Genomic DNA, 14,887 nt, shown 5'->3' with positions numbered 1-14,887 from the left:
CAATCACCATGGCAACGTGCTCCTGGACAGGATTAACACCATATTTGGCACGGGTGGTGACGTCATCACGCTTTATAAAAATGGCCGACCGGAACGCCACGCTTTTAAACAGCAGCCGAGCGCAGCGGTCTGTGTGCTTTGAGACATCGTTCGTTCCTCTAGTGAAGCACAGCGGTCTGTGTGCTTTGAGACGTCGTTCGTTCCTCTAGTGAAGCACAGCGGTCTGTGAGCTCTGAGACATCGTTCGTTCCTCTAGTGAAGCACAGCGATGCCGAAGAAGGCCGGTAAGAAGGAGGCTGCCAAGGCCCGCCAGCGCCATAACGGAGAGAACGGGGCCGAGAAGATGAACGGAATGGACCGCTTGACCAAGGATCTGGACGAGTGCCACCTGGCCGCGGCTGAGGAGGCGCGCTCGGTGACGGGCGTGCTGGCCTCCCACCCCAACAGCACCGACGTCCACATCTCCAGCCTGTCGCTCACCTTCCACGGCGCCGAGCTGCTGACCGACACCAGCCTGGAGCTCAACACGGGCCGGCGCTACGGTCTCATCGGCCTCAACGGCACCGGGAAGTCCATGCTGCTGTCGGCCGTGGGCCGCCGCGAGGTCCCCGTGCCGGAGCACATCGACATCTACCACCTGACGCGGGAGATGGCCCCCAGCGACAAGACGGCCCTGGAGTGCGTGATGGAGGTGGACGACCAGAGGATCGCGCTGGAGAAGGAGGCGGAGAGGCTCGCGGGCGAGGACTCCGAGTGCGAGAAGCTGATGGACCTGTACGAGCGCCTGGAGGAGCTGGACGCCGACCGGGCAGAGGCGCGCGCCTCGCAGATCCTGCACGGCCTGGGCTTCGACGCCGCCGCGCAGCGGAAGAAGATGGCAGACTTCAGCGGCGGCTGGAGGATGCGCGTGGCTCTGGCCAGAGCCCTGTTCATCAGGCCCTTCATGCTGCTGCTGGACGAGCCCACCAACCACCTGGACCTGGACGCCTGCGTGTGGCTGGAGGAGGAGCTGAAGAAGTTCAAGCGGATCCTGGTGCTGGTCTCGCACTCGCAGGACTTCCTCAACGGCGTGTGCACCAACATCATCCACCTGCACCAGAAGAAGCTGAAGAACTACACGGGCAACTACGATCAGTACGTGAAGACCAGGGAGGAGCTGGAGGAGAACCAGATGAAGCGCTTCGCCTGGGAGCAGAACGAGATCGCTCACATGAAGACATACATCGCCAAGTTCGGCCACGGCTCCGCCAAGCTGGCGCGACAGGCTCAGAGCAAAGAGAAGACACTGCAGAAGATGGTGGCCTCAGGCTTGACCGAACGCGTCGCGGGCGACAAGACCCTGTCCTTCTATTTCCCTCCCTGCGGGAAGATCCCTCCCCCCGTTATCATGGTTCAGAATGTGAGCTTTAGATACAATGACGGCGCTCCCCACATTTACAAGGACCTGGAGTTCGGTATCGACCTGGACACTCGAGTGGCGCTGGTCGGACCCAACGGAGCAGGGAAGTCCACGCTGCTCAAACTGCTGATGGGAGATCTTCTCCCCACCGACGGCATGATCCGCACGCATTCCCACGTGAAGATCGGCAGATACCATCAGCATCTGACGGAGCAGCTGGAGCTGGACCTGTCTCCTCTGGAGTACATGATGAAGTGGTACCCAGAGATCAAGGAGATGGCGGAGATGAGGAAGATCGTGGGACGCTACGGCTTGACGGGGAAGCAGCAGGTCAGCCCCATCAGGAACCTGTCGGATGGCCAGAAGTGCCGGGTGTGCTTCGCCTGGCTGGCCTGGCAGCACCCTCACATGCTGTTCCTGGACGAGCCCACCAACCACCTGGACATCGAGACCATCGACGCCCTGGCCGACGCCATCAACGAGTTCGAGGGCGGAGTGATGCTGGTCAGCCACGACTTCAGGCTCATCCAGCAGGTGGCGCAGGAGATCTGGGTGTGCGAGAACCAGACCATCACCAAGTGGAACAAGGACATTCTGGCTTATAAGGAGCACCTGAAGCGCAAGATCGACAAGCAGCAAGCGAGCACATAACATCTACACATCTGACGTGGAGCACCTGAAACGCAAGATCCACAAGCAGCAAGCAAAGTGCATAACATCTAAATTAGGACTAACGCTCTGGAGCTGCTGTATTTTATCGTACCGGAACTGAAAGGCTGGCTCTCCTAAGAGCTGTATTAGGTTTGCATTTCAGGAATAAACGTGAACAGAACTGAACCAGTGTCTCATTCATCCTGATATATTTTCATTATTTCAGTTTAACGATGATGTCCCCCCCAACTTGACCCAAATCCCCTCCCCCTTAAACTGGCTGATAGATTACACCTGAAGCCTCACAGTGCATTCTGTTTTATGACATTGTTTTTTTTTTTCCTTGTTTAAAAGTAATGCCTTATCTCTGCCAGGGTAAAGGCAAAAAGGAAATAATGTTTTTGCCCCTGTCTGTGTGTGTGTCTGTGTGTCTGTCTGGGGATGATCAGCACCACATGTCTTGTGCACACTGCCGGTAGAACAGGGAACACCTACACATGTTCTACAGTATGTTTTTATTTTTTAAATATTCAACTTAAAATGTATAATGGAAGTGAATGACGGTGGGCTGAAGCATACGCCCATATATGGAGTCATATGTTTAGTCATAGATACATATGTCATAGATGACTGACATCATAGACATACTGTAGGTGAGTGATGACATCATAGCCTGAGCACAATGTAAATACAATAAGGTTTGTCTGCGTACATTCTCATGATTACCAGTCTTTGGGTACTTAGAAAAGCTCTGTATATATTTAAGAGTAAGTCTTTAAGAGTAAGATATAAGATGATATATTCAAGGACCCTTAATTAAACACAAGCAGCTACTTTACCTTTTTATTTTAAACCACTGTGGAGAGACTGGGCTTTGAGTGACCTCTGGTGGATCAGCATACTTAATATGGAGAAGAGTTTGACTATGACAAAGACACATGCAGATCCCACCAGTTACTCACCATGGACCACCATGACCACCATGGACCACCATGACCACCATGACCACCATGGCCATGACCACCATGACTACCATGGACCACCATGGACCACCATGGACCACCATGACCACCATGGACCACCATGGACCACCATGACCACCATGACCACCATGGACCACCATGACCACCATGACCACCATGACCACCATGGACCACCATGGACCACCATGACCACCATGGACCACCATGACCACCATGACCATGACCACCATGACCACCATGACCACCATGACCACCATGGACCACCATGACCACCATGGACCACCATGACCACCATGACCACCATGACTACCATGGACCACCATGACCACCATGACTACCATGGACCACCATGGACCACCATGGGACTGTTTGTGTTATCCTTTTGTGGCGAGGTGGAAATAAGTATATTATTTTAGAAGTCGACTACGCCACCTGGGATTATAGAGCCCAGGACTCCACCAAAATCTGTGTAAAATACACAGAAACCTATTACGTCAAACAGCTTCTTTTACCAGGGGTTGAGCAGAGTAAAAACTACAGAGTCAAGGGGGAAATAAAACAGATTTATTGTGAAAATGTACAAAAAGGATTAAAACAGGATTTCTCAGGTATGTCCTACTAGATAACAATGTCCATACGGTCCTTTGTTAAAGGTCAACCATCAGTCCATATAGTCCTTTACAGCCTATCAGCCTTCTGTCCTTCTCCTCCCCGGGGTCTCCTTAAGGCCTCCCCAGGGTCTCCTTAAGGCCGGGGGTCTCTTAAGGCCTCCCGGGGGTCTTCTTAGGGTCGGGGGTCTCCTTAAGGCCGGGGGTCTCCTTAGGGTCGGGGGTCTCCTTAAGGCCGGGGGTCTCCTTAGGGCCGGGGGTCTCCTTAGGGCCAATAAATGATTCAAAATCAGTTCAACTGTTTCCCAGTCCCTACTGTCCCACAACACTCAATCAATGCACACAACAAATTATTAAGACAAAAATATAAAAGCACCATTAATAATAAACCAGGCCAGGGCCAGTGTTCACCAAATGAATTATAAAGTCCAAAACTGAGCCTTCCTGTGGGGGCTGAATAACCATAACCTGATCAAACTAAAATAATGAGGTTTAAACAAGTACAGCTGCACTGTGTCAAGAGTCACAAGAGCGGGTCTCAACTTAACCCCTCTACTGCTTTTCACTGGCTTCCCCTCTGCTTCACCGTGGCCCTTGGTCCTACACCTGGCCCTTGGTCCTACACCTGGCCCTTGGTCCTACACCTGGCCTTTGCTGCTGTGCTTGAGGATGGGCTGGTCGGTTCTCTCTCTCGGGCCTTCCCTCCACTGGCGTCCTCTCTCAGCATCCCACAGACGGGTCCTCTCACAGGCGGGACAGGCCACACCTCGCCTGGTGCCAGAAGTAACCATTTCCCCGGCTGGGGTGTCCCTGTCCTCGATGCCCCGACTCCGGCAGATGAAATGACAAAAATATGATCAATACAAGCCCTGTTTTTTCTAAAACCGTTCTGCTCATCACCAACACATTATTGAACTCAGATAATCAGTAAGTCTTGAAGTGGATCTTCTTTCTTCCCTGTTAGATTGCACACTTCTGTGTAACAGTCCTTGCAACCAGCTTGACGCACAAAATAAGTCCTCAGAGACAGTAAACAATTAACAATTGTGCTTTACTTTTTAAACAGTACAACTTATTTCTTGTGAATGTGGTCAAAAAACTATGTTGCTCCCAACACTGCTTCACTCTAATGACCCCAACAGTAAACCCCACCAGACCAGGTGAGTTACTAATCAAATAACAAGGGAGCAACCCATAGGCTGAGGCTTAATTACCCAGTGCAATCAGAGAGCCTACTTACAGGCTGTGATCCAGTACAGGTAAATGGTGCATTTATATGGTAAATGGTGCATTTATATAGCGCTTTTAATCAAAGCCCTTTACATTGATTGTGCCATTAACCCATTCACCGATGGCGGAGGGAAACCATGCAAGGCACCAACCTGCTCATCGGGAGCAATTAGGGGTTCAGCGTCTTGCTCAAGGACACTTCTATAGATTTAGATTAGTATTACAAAACATACAATAACCACTTCAGACATATTTCGGCTACAAGCTCATTTTCAAAAGATCTTTATACATTTGAAAACTTGTGAAACAGGACTTTCTGCACAATTAATACTTTCTACTTTTGGGGACACCCTCAGTTACCAAGAAGAACATTTGACATTTTTAATAATTTTAATTCGAGAGAGAGAGAGAGAGAGATGAGAGAGAGAGAGAAGAGAGAGAGAGAGAGAGAGGAAGAGAGAGAGAGAGAGATGAGAGAGAGAGAGAGAGAGAGAGAAGAGAGAGAGAGAGAGAGAGGGGGGGGGGTCGAGAGAGAGAGAGAGAGAGAGAGGGGGGGGTCGAGAGAGAGAGAGAGAGAGAGCTAGAGAGAGTGAGAGAGAGAGAGATGGGGGTCGAGAGAGAGAGAGGAGAGAGAGAAGAGAGAGAGAGAGAGAGAGAGAGAGAGAGAGAGAGAGATGGGGGGTCGAGATAGAGAGAGAGAGAGAGAGAGAGTGAGAGAGAGAGATGGGGGGTCGAGAGAGAGAGAGAGAGAGAGAGAGAGAGAGAGAGAGAGAGAGAGAGAGAGAGAGAGAGAGAGAGAGAGAGAGAGAGAGAGAGAGAGAGAGAGAGAGAGAGAGAGAGAGATGGGGGGTCGAGAGAGAGAGAGACAGAGAGACAGAGAGAGAGAGGAGAGAGAGAGAGAGAGATGGGGGGTCGAGAGAGAGAGAGAGAGAGAGAGAGAGAGAGAGAGAGAGAGATGGGGGGTCGAGAGAGAGAGAGACAGAGAGACAGAGAGAGAGAGAGAGAGAGAGATGGGGGGTCGAGAGAGAGAGAGAGAGAGAGAGAGAGAGAGAGAGAGAGAGAGAGAGAGAGGAGAGAGAGAGCGAGAGATGGGGGGTCGAGATAGAGAGAGAGAGAGCTAGAGAGAGTGAGAGAGAGAGATGGGGGGTCGAGAGAGAGAGAGAGAGAGAGAGAGAGAGAGAGAGGAGAGAGAGAGAGAGAGAGAGAGAGAGAGATGGGGGTCGAGAGAGAGAGATGGGGGGTCGAGAGAGAGAGAGAGAGAGAGAGAGAGAGAGAGAGAGAGAGAGTGTGTGTGTGATCTGTGGTTGTTTGAAGTATTCTACAACATGATATGACCATATATGGTCATAATGTATCTGACATGTGTGTCTCTGTACAGCTGAAACAATACATACTGTATCAATAAACCTTTTTCATCTCTATGCTGAACAACCAAGATGCAATATGGTCACAGTGAGATGATATTAATAATAATGATATTAATAATAATGATAATAATAATAATGATAATAATAATAATAATAATAATAATAATATAATAAATAAAATAATAATAATAATAATAATAATAATAATAATAATAATAAAAAATAAAATAATAATAATAATAATAATAATAATAATAATAATAATAATAATAATAATAATAGTAATAAATAAAATGTAATAACTAGAAGTCAAATCTGAACTGAGGGTGGACAAGCGTATGAATAAACATTATCTCTGAATTTTGCGACCTTTATCATATAATCGGTTCAGAAAAATATCCCACATATTTTGGAATATAGTCAACTATTTAGTATGTAGTTCCTCATTAGTGTTCTAATGTGTGTGTGTAGTTCCTCATTAGTGTTCTAATGTGTGTGTGTAGTTCCTCATTAGTGTTCTAATGTACCAACCAGCCACAGAGACAAGATCATTTCCTCATTTAAAGCCTCGTCCAAGAGGAAAATAGCAAGAGGCGCATTCTCCCGGTTTACTTCCCGTTTCTCCTATTTTCTGCGTGACGTAGGTGGACACCTTTTAGGAGACAGGAAGCAAGTTGGAGTCTATTTGATTCCAATGGAAGAGTCAACGTGAACACAGCTTCTGAACCATTCTTTAGCTCCATGGTCACTGAACTAAATATTGGACCCGATCGTCACAAGACACAAAATATGCACGATGTTCATACTAAAATGGATTTTTTTTTAGTGACACAAATTAGGAGAAAATCTACTTTGTTATCCACCTTTCTCTATCCTAGCAACACACTCTCGCGAGATCTGGGAAGATATCTGAAGAGTCCATCTGCAGTCTGACGGACGAGACATAGAGGGCTCTGTCTGTCCCTTATACTATTTATATTGTATTATTATATTAGATTTGAACTCTATGCTCTGTCCCCATAAGATGTTCTAAAAACTAATAAACTGAGATTCTATATGTGAATGTGGTAGGCCTACGTGAAATCATTATGGACATTTCAAAAATTAAATAAAATGTGTGTTCCAATGCTCAATAATATCATTTTCCATTATTAACTGTCTTGGTTGATGGGTATGATTTGGGAATCATGACATTTTGCTAAACATTCATGCTAAACACATTATAGTCTATAGTGGTAAAATATATACCTTATAAATAAAAAGGACCTGTTACAATGTTGAGCAGAAACAGGAGCATATCTAGTAGAAGATAAGACTGAATAATACGTGTGAGTTTGTGGTGGGATTTTTTGGGGTTTCTTTCAAATCATCTTTGCCAATAACAGTTTACTTTCAAACATGTAAAGCATTTATTTTCTTTAATGAATAAAATACACAAATACACATCCACATGACGTTAGCCAGGGAGAGGGGAGGGGGAGGGTGGTGGGATGGTCGGGGGAGAAGACAACCACGCCTACTTAGGAGACCATTTGTAGGATTTGTGTACTACTTCGCCTCTAGTGGCTCCAATGGAGAATGTGTATCTTTCTATATTAACAATCTTTGGCCTCGTTCACAAGATACTAGTTAAAATACAGACTTTACTGCCCCCTGGTGGTGAGAACGGTAATGATGTCTGTCAGGTTAACACTGTCAGTCATAAGAACCACTTCCGCTGCTTTTCAAAATAAAACCAAAGCTCATGTTGTTAGCTGTTAGCCACAATGCTACTCGTGTTTTTATATATAACTCTATGACTTCCAAACACATTAAAGATAAAGAGTGGGTGCTTGTAGAACAATAACAACGAAACCTCTTGGCGTTTCTACATGAATCTACAATCTCACAATGAGACGCATTGTGAGCTTGTAGATCGGCTATTTCGGCGCGCGACACCGTCACAGTATTTTATATTTTAAAGCGTTCAAAGAGAAAACGGAAGCATTCATGTGGCATTCTGTGTGAAGCATGACACTTAGGTGTGTGGGAAATGTAGTCCTTTCTAGTGTAGTTCTTCAAGTCATCCATGGTGATTGGGAAATGTAGTTCTTTAAATGTAGTCCACATATAGCTACCCATGTTGGTGTATGGGAAATGTAGTAATCGATTGTAGTTTTTCTAGCCACCCATGGTCGATGGAAAATGTAGTTCTTTAAATGTAGTCCTAACCGCTAACTGTGGTGTAGTATGGGAAATGTAGTAGTTGAATGAAGTTTTTCTAGCCACCCATGGTGGATGGAACATGTAGTTCTTAACTGTAGTCCTTAGCGCAGCGTTACGTTCGACGTTTGACATGTCACTGTTTGATGACGTCGTGTGTGACGTGTGTCTGTTTATGTAGCTAGCGGCTAGCTAGCAGCTAGCTGCTTTATGCAGCAACAAACTAACAAACCAATGAGTGGAGGAGGAATTAACAATACAAATCATCATCTTATGATGATGATGCTCTTTATAAAATGATTAAATGGACTAAATATCCATAAATAGTGTTTGTTGAGTCACTGCGTCATAGTTATAAATAATATACCTAGAGGAGACGAGAGTAGAGTTTGTCCACTAGAGGGCGACACAGTCCGTAGAATAACATTAGAGGCGTCATAACCTCTGGTTTTTATTCTACTGTATTACATTTGACGTCCAAAGCACAGAGTGTTGATAAAATAACTGCTGTTACTGATCATCTGTATTGATCATATATAACTCTATGGTGTTACTGATCATGTGTATTGATCATATATAACTCTATAGTGTTACTGATCATGTGTATTGATCATATATAACTCTATGGTGTTACTGATCATGTGTATTGATCATATATAACTATGGTGTTACTGATCATGTGTATTGATCATATACCCCCCTCCCCCGAGTGTGTGTTCAGTAACAGTGTTAAATAGATCTATATTGTGATATTAATCATTACTATAGTGTTTGTTCAGTAACAGTGTTAAATAGATCTATATTATGATAGTATTCATTACTATAGAGTGTTTGCTCAGTAACAGTGTTAAATAGATCTATATTGTGATAGTAATCATTACTATAGAGTGTTTGTTCAGTAACAGTGGTCTCCATGTCTCTTCAGTTCTTTATTAAACATAAAATGCATTTTATAGCAATAAAACAACAAACACTCTGTAGGAATGTTTGTTGAATGTTTGTTGAATGATCACAATATAGAGCTTCAACCTTTTAACAAAACAACTTTTTGTTTTAACCACAAAATATCACAGTATTAATATAAATCTGCAAAGTAACTAGTGACTAAAGCTGTCAAATAATTATAGTGGAGTAAAAGTACAATATTTGCCTCAGAGATGTAGTGGAGTAGAAGCATAAAGTATAAATACTCTCAGAGATGTAGTGGAGTAGAAGTAAAATGCATCAGGAAATGGAAATACTGGAGTTTAAACTTACATGAAAAAATAAACTTGACTTGTAAACATGCAGCTTAGAAAAAAGGTTCCTTTTTATTGACGTACATTATACAGTAAAAACATCTCAATGTACAGAGATTAACTTGTGGAAAGCTATCTCGCCTTATGTCCTATTTCAGGGTCTCAAGCTTTTTCATGTCAAAGACCACCGACCCCCAACTGAGAACATTTATTTACAGGGACCCCCAGAAGAGTAGATTTTTGTCAGAAAAGTTTTCTTAAATCATTCAAGATTTAAATAAAAATAAAAATAAATGGTCGATCTGCAAGCAAGCTTGTAGATCAGCTATTTTTGAATATCCCAAATATAGAATATGGTTAAAGTGATTGTGATGCTGTATTAACTCATTTAGCTGGGGACCCCCTGGTTTAGCTGGGGACCCCCTGGAATATTTTCATAGATTAACGTCCTACTTCATCATACAGAGTGGTGAAAATAGCAGATCTACAAGCTCACGTTGTGCTACCCTGTTTAGGCCTGAGGCTGATTCTACTAATTCCTTCAAATATCCTGACAGTTTTCTGAAAAACATACATACATATATGTATATATATGTGTGTATATATATATATGTGTATGTATGTACAGTATATGTATATGTATATGTTTATATATATATATATATATATATATATATATATATATATATATATATATATATATATATATATATATATATATATATGTATATATATATATATATATATATATTATATATATATATATATATATATTAGTTTTTACATGTAATCCAACATTTCTGTCTCCATCTCATTTTCACTTCCTTCTGACGGCTGGAACTCGTCCTCCTCATCCTCCTCCTCTTCATCCTCCTCTTCGTCAGCCTGGTCGTTCACGTCGTACGACTGGCGGGCGATTCCTCCTCGTCTGCGCGGCAGAGGGACCGGAGACGCTACGGAAATGATCATTATAATAATAATAAACATAATAGACTGTACAGCGCCTTTCAGACGTGTGTTTCACACATCTACACACAAAGCTGTTTTAATAGTAACTAGAAAAAGTGCTCCTCGGAGCACAGGTCTCCGCCAGGTCAGGTAGGTTATTGTGGCCTCCTGGTGGCGCTATAATAGGCCAATGTTTAAAGGGTACCATTTGTTCTTAGACCTTGCACGGCAATCGGACACTGCATTCATGATTTGAGGCATTGTGTGCAACATTTTTTTTGGCTAAATTAGACCTGCTGGTGGCGCTATAACAGGCCAATGTTAAAAGGGTGGCATTTGTTCCTCAACATAGTGTGAATGTGCGTGCAAAGTTTGACCGCAATTGATTTGCGGTATTTTGTTCAAAACAAGCCACTACGGCAAACTTTAGATGTCAATCTTAGCCAATGAGGATGGAATATGAAAAATCAAACACATCCGCCTTGATCACATGACTATGGAGATCATGTGTACCGATGTGCGTGAAATTTGGATAAAAATCGGAAGGAGTAATATAAAGAAATTTGTTTTACATAAGTCGGCCTCCTGGTGGCGCTATAAAAGGCAGATGTGAAAAATGCAGGGCAAAGGTTTTTCCTTGACCTCTAGGTGCGCATACAAAGTTTTACACAGATCGGTGCAGTTATAGGTAAAAACATGAATCGGCCTGTTATAGCGCCACCATGAGGCTGATTTGAAAATGTTCAAGTGGCATTTCTTCCTCGGCATAGTGGAAATATGCGTGCAAAATTTCACCGAAATTGCATGCTGTGTTCATGATTTGAGGCATTTTGTTGAAAATGGAGCACTCCTGCAAACTTTGGAAGCCATTTTTAGCCAATCAGGATGGAATATGAAATATCTGAAAGACAAGTTTTGTTTAATGACTATAGAGATACTGTGTACCGATTTGCGAGATTTTTGGACAAAATCTGTAGGAGTACTGTCAAAAAATATGTTTTGCACAAATCGGCCTCCTGGTGGCGCTATAAAAGGCCCATGTGAAAAATCTGGGGCAGAAGTTCGGAATTGGCATCCAGGGAGTGTGTGTGCACAGTTTCGCTGCGATCAAGCCAACGGTGGCGGAGATTAGCTGGTGACAGACGGACGGACGGACGGACACACGGACGGACGGACGGAGGGTAAAACATACTCTCTCGCCATGCCTTTCGGCCTGGCGGAGACAATAAGAGAGTCAGCAGAACCTGTAGTTTTCTGGGAGCTTGTTGCAGATATGTGGAGCATAAGAACTAAATGCAGTTTATTTGTGGTTTTAGGGACAGAAAGCAGATCCTTTATCTAATAGAAATAAGAGTGGCAGCACACAGAGCTCAGTGTTAGGGTCTTACTAGCTCTGGTCCATAGTGTTAGAAGGAGTTCTCCTTAAAGCTATGGACCAGAGCTAGGGTCTTACTGGGTCTCTAGAGGTCAGAGGTCAGAGCTATGGTCTTACTGGGTCTCTAGAGGTCAGAGGTCAGAGCTAGGGTCTTACTGGGTCTCTAGAGGTCAGAGGTCAGAGCTATGGTCTTACTGGGTCTCTAGAGGTCAGAGCTAGGGTCTTACTGGGTCTCTAGAGGTCAGAGCTATGGTCTTACTGGGTCTCTGGGCTCTGATGACCTTCTTAATCATGTTAGAGATGATGTCTCTGAGCTGGTCAGTGGTGTGAGGGAGACACCATCCATCCTTCTCATCACACTCCTTCTCCTGTCCATCATTCTGCTGCATGATGTCCTGGATGCTGCACACACACACACACACACACACACACACACACACACACACACACACACACACACACACACACACACACACACACACACACACACACACACACACACACACACACACACACACACACACACACACACACACACACACACACACACACACACACACACACACACACACACACACACCACGTTGTAAGCTGTAGATCTACAAGCTCTGCAACACGTTGTAAGCTGTAGATCTACAAGCTCTGCAACACGTTGTAAGCTGTAGATCTACAAGCTCTGCAACACGTTGTAAGCTGTAGATCTACAAGCTCTGCAACACGTTGTAAGCTGTAGATCGGCTAAGTTAGGTTTTTACACTCCAGTATGTTACCTTTTTACATCAAGATCACACAGCTGGTAAAACATCTGTCTGTGAGGAGGCAGCATCCCTTCTCTGAAGATGTACATGGAGTCCTGAAAACACATCAAAACATCTGTCTGAACATCTGTCTGAACATCTGTCTGAACATGTCTGAACATCTGTCTGAACATCTGTCTGAACATCTGTCTGAACATGTCTGAACATCTGTCTGAACATCTGTCTGAACATCTGTCTGAACATCTGTCTGAACATGTCTGAACATCTGTCTGAACATCTGTCTGAACATCTGTCTGAACATCTGTCTGAACATCTGTCTGAACATCTGTCTCTCTGTCCGGCTGCAGTAACTCGGTGCATGCACAAATGCGGCTATAGATTCCCAACCCGATGTCACATGACTTAGTATACATTGACTTAGTATACATGACTTAGTATACATGACTTAGTATACATTGCACAGAGTGTCATTCCTGCATAGACAACTGGAAAACCTGAGAATCTGTGCAGAGCCGCCTCGCATCTCCTCCATTGACTAAACCATTTCAGAGGCGTGCAGTCTCAAGGGAACTGGAGCCACGTGAGGGGCCACGAGTGAGCTAAAGCAAGCGAGTTGCCGTCCCGAACGTTGCGACGTTCCCTTGAGCCTTCTCAGCGCCGTTTGAGTTACGTACCGATAGGCACAGAATGGTACATGTTGTTGTGGGGACTGCTCTGCTTCCGGGTTTTTCCGGGTTGCAACCGGTTACGCCCACCGTGGGACTCGCCGTACATATGCACGGATTTTCGGGTTTTCTGGGCGACTATGCACGGAATGACGTGCACTGGGTCCGTGCAATGTATACTACATTCTGTGAGATCAGGCTGAGATTCCATAGCCTGTATAGATCTGTATAGATGTATATATATGTTAACATCATACTGGTGCAGATTGGTTTAACTGACCTTCTGTTGGTACTTATTTCCTGGTGCAGGCTGTCGGCTGGTACTGGGACCGTCCTGACATGGAATGTCCATCACACTGGCTGGCTGGGGGACTGAGAAACACAACATGCACACGATGTACATGAAGTCACTGAACAGATACTACAACATGTAAACCAGTGATGTCAAACTGGTGTTTCGACGTCGTCAAATCTGGCCCGCGATGTGATTTTAGAAAACGCCATTTAATACTACCTTTAAATGGAAAAAAACTAGAGAAAAAAAAAGACAAAAAAAACGTCTGCCAGCAGCTTCTTAATTATGCACTGAGGCTAGCTGCATGGGTCTGAATACTGGACAAACTTGTTCTGTGAGAACAATGGCCAAGACGTGAAGCCACAGCCAAGGTCATTAGCATACAGAGGACCATCACCATCATTCAACTCTACCTGGAGAGAACGCTTTTTCAACAGCATCACAAATCCGGTAAAACACCGTTGTATGGAGAAGTATATATCCGTTTCGTCTCTCGTCTGAGGAGAAGAGAGAGGCTGCACTGACAGTCAGTCAGTCAGTCAGTCAGTCAGTCAGTCAGTCAGTGACTAATATCACAAACCGCTGGAGCGATTGGCATGACATTTCTTGTACACACTGCCAGCATGCATATTTGTATTTATTTATTATTACAATAATTTCCTTAACTTAACTCACTCACTGCCAAAGACGTCTTTTGACTGTGTTGTGTGTTAGTTTTTTACACTAGATGGCGCTCTTTGCTAAGATATGAACCATATTATGGACCATTTCATTCTCAGTCACACACAGATCCAGGAGATCACGTGATCGCAAGATCTCCTCCACCGTTCACTTCCTTGTTATTTGATTTGGAAAAACACCTTTTTCTCACCTCCCTGGATTTCCTCTGTATTTTTTACGAGACGTGCTATATCCAACGGCCTATAAATAGCCAACGGGGGGGTCGCCTTTTTTTGCGCAGAAGCACCGAGAAACCATGGAAAATCGCTGGCAGTTTCTGATTTATTTATTTACTCTGGCAGTGAATGAATAATTTCATAAATATAACTTGAAAATGTGCTCCTCGGAGCACAAGTCTCCGCCAGCAGACCCGTGCTATTTCAATAGCACGGGTCGTCTTGGTAGAACAGGTCATTTTGGTAGAATGCGCGTGGTTTTTGGTGTTCTG

The 14,887-nt window shown here is 44.4% G+C and overlaps 2 protein-coding genes across 2 annotated transcripts in view; one reads left to right on the top strand and one right to left on the bottom strand.

Annotated features, from left to right (window-relative positions):
* Positions 1-268: 268 nt before the first annotated feature.
* On the top strand, positions 269-2,050 carry LOC308079090 (ATP-binding cassette sub-family F member 2-like; the record flags this gene model as incomplete). Its single annotated transcript, XM_080420430.1, has 1 exon — positions 269-2,050. The coding sequence occupies one exon, from the start codon at positions 269-271 to the stop codon at positions 2,048-2,050; it is 1,782 nt and encodes a 593-aa protein (XP_080276556.1).
* Positions 2,051-10,458: 8,408 nt separating this feature from the next.
* Positions 10,459-14,887, bottom strand: part of LOC308078667 (general transcription factor 3C polypeptide 5-like) — a gene marked incomplete at its 3' end in the record, with an annotated part of 33,466 nt that continues 29,037 nt past the window's right edge. Inside the window, exons 9-12 of the mRNA XM_080419934.1 lie at positions 13,705-13,796; positions 12,772-12,854; positions 12,261-12,403; positions 10,459-10,631 (exon numbers count right to left, since the gene is read on the bottom strand). Of these exons, the coding sequence (XP_080276060.1) occupies positions 10,459-10,631; positions 12,261-12,403; positions 12,772-12,854; positions 13,705-13,796 (491 nt within the window). The remainder of the gene's footprint in view (positions 10,632-12,260; positions 12,404-12,771; positions 12,855-13,704; positions 13,797-14,887) is intronic.

The sequence above is a fragment of the Gymnoscopelus braueri genome, assembly GCF_963280865.1.
Source record: "Gymnoscopelus braueri genome assembly, chromosome: 22".
Lineage (NCBI taxonomy): Eukaryota > Metazoa > Chordata > Actinopteri > Myctophiformes > Myctophidae > Gymnoscopelus > Gymnoscopelus braueri.
The sequence above is the reverse complement of the archived record's forward strand: the minus strand, read 5'-3'. Positions and strand labels throughout refer to the sequence as shown.